The 1,644-nt window shown below is 57.2% G+C and overlaps 1 protein-coding gene across 1 annotated transcript; it reads left to right on the top strand.

Annotated features, from left to right (window-relative positions):
- Positions 1 to 627: 627 nt before the first annotated feature.
- DUSP21 (dual specificity phosphatase 21) lies at positions 628 to 1,386 on the top strand. Its single transcript, XM_077768523.1, has one exon. The coding sequence runs from the start codon at positions 760 to 762 to the stop codon at positions 1,384 to 1,386; it is 627 nt and encodes a 208-aa protein (XP_077624649.1). The 5' UTR covers positions 628 to 759.
- The last annotated feature ends 258 nt before the right edge of the window (positions 1,387 to 1,644 follow it).

The following is a 1,644-nucleotide window of genomic DNA, read 5'->3' as shown; positions in this document are numbered from 1 at the left end:
AGGCACTCTTTTTGAAGAACACAGACAATTTGGGCAGGTGATGAAGCAGTATCGGGTTGACAAGTCGTTTGGTCCACGTGCACCAATGGACGGGGACACTGCTAAGTCAGCGCAAACTGTCCACCGTGGGCCAACTTCACAACAGATAAAGGGCTATTGATGAGTTAGCAATGTTCTGAGCGGTTCTGACGTGCTTGCGAAGCAACGCCAAAATCCTATGGCTACAGTGGACAAAGAAGTATCAGACCCGTATCTCGCTACAGTTTTACAGAGGTTGGCATATCGCATGAGCCAAATGCCGTTCCCCAGCTTAAGATTGTGCTATTGCTACTTTGTGGAAAGAGTCTCAGCCCTGTTCTCCATCGCTAATAAAATAGAAGCATTCATGGATCCTGGGTTCCGTGTGAACCAACAATTGAAGCATATACGGGATATCTTGTCATAGGACATTTTAAAACGCCCAGCAGATAAGAATTGGGGCTCGGGGAGGGACGGCCTATGAAGAGAGATAAAAAGAGATCTGTGGGATTTCTCTGAAGACAGGGCTGGGTGGCCAGGCTGCCATTGCCGTGGAAACTGGTGGGCCGGGCGGGAGGATTGTGACGCCCCCGGGGGCGGGGAAGGGGTGGTGACCTGGGACAGGCCTTCTCTACCCCCCGACCCTCGCCTGAGACCTCACAGCTGCCACTGCGCTTCGTGAGATCGTCAGAGTTCGGTGCCCCGAACCTTCCAGGAGAGAGATCACTGCCGGCCGCCGCGATGACAACGTCTCCGGCTCCCCTCCCGGCTCAGGCCACCCGGCAGCCCACGGTCCACGGCCTGTCGCAGATAACCAGCAGCCTGTACATCAGCAACGGTGCGGCTGCCAACAACAAGGGCATGCTGGCCAGCAACAACATCACCACGGTCATCAACGTGTCGGCGGAGGTGGTCAACACCCTGTACGAAGACATCCAGTATGTCCAGGTGCCGGTGGCCGACGCCCCGAGCTCGCGCCTCTACGACTTCTTCGACCCGATCGCCGACCACATCCACAGCGTGGAGATGAAGCAGGGCCGCACGCTGCTGCACTGCGCCGCGGGGGTGAGCCGCTCGGCAGCGCTCTGCCTGGCCTACCTCATGAAGTACCACGCCATGTCGCTGCTGGACGCCCACACGTGGACCAAGTCGTGCCGTCCCATCATCCGGCCCAACAACGGCTTCTGGGAGCAGCTCATCCACTACGAGTTCAAGCTGTTCAGCAAGAACACCGTGCACATGGTCAACTCCCCGGTGGGCGTGATCCCTGACATCTNCATGCCGCCATTTAGAAGGGCAAGCCGAAAGGGAGGGTTGTTAGACTTTCTAGCTGAGTACGCTTTATCTTTAAAGAATAAAATTCATTAAATGTGACGTGGTGACGGCGTTTCGTATCCGGGGAGCGGGGGTGGGGGNACCTTTACTTCTCACAGTAAGTGCCAACTTCTTGTAAGTGGCCTTTACTGGGGTGCACCCCGGGAGCCCTGGGGGAACCTCAAGCCAGCCCTGCCCTCACCCTTAACCACAGTGNCCAGCCCCCCCTCCCCGCCCAGCCCCACCTTTCCCAAAGGCCTCATTCAGAATTGCTGACCGTCACAGCCAGTGTTCCAGCCCCACCCCCACTTC

This window comes from Crocuta crocuta, unplaced genomic scaffold (genome assembly GCF_008692635.1).
Source record: "Crocuta crocuta isolate KB4526 unplaced genomic scaffold, BGI_CrCroc_1.0 scaffold467, whole genome shotgun sequence".
NCBI lineage: Eukaryota > Metazoa > Chordata > Mammalia > Carnivora > Hyaenidae > Crocuta > Crocuta crocuta.
This window is presented reverse-complemented; position numbering and strand designations above follow the sequence as displayed.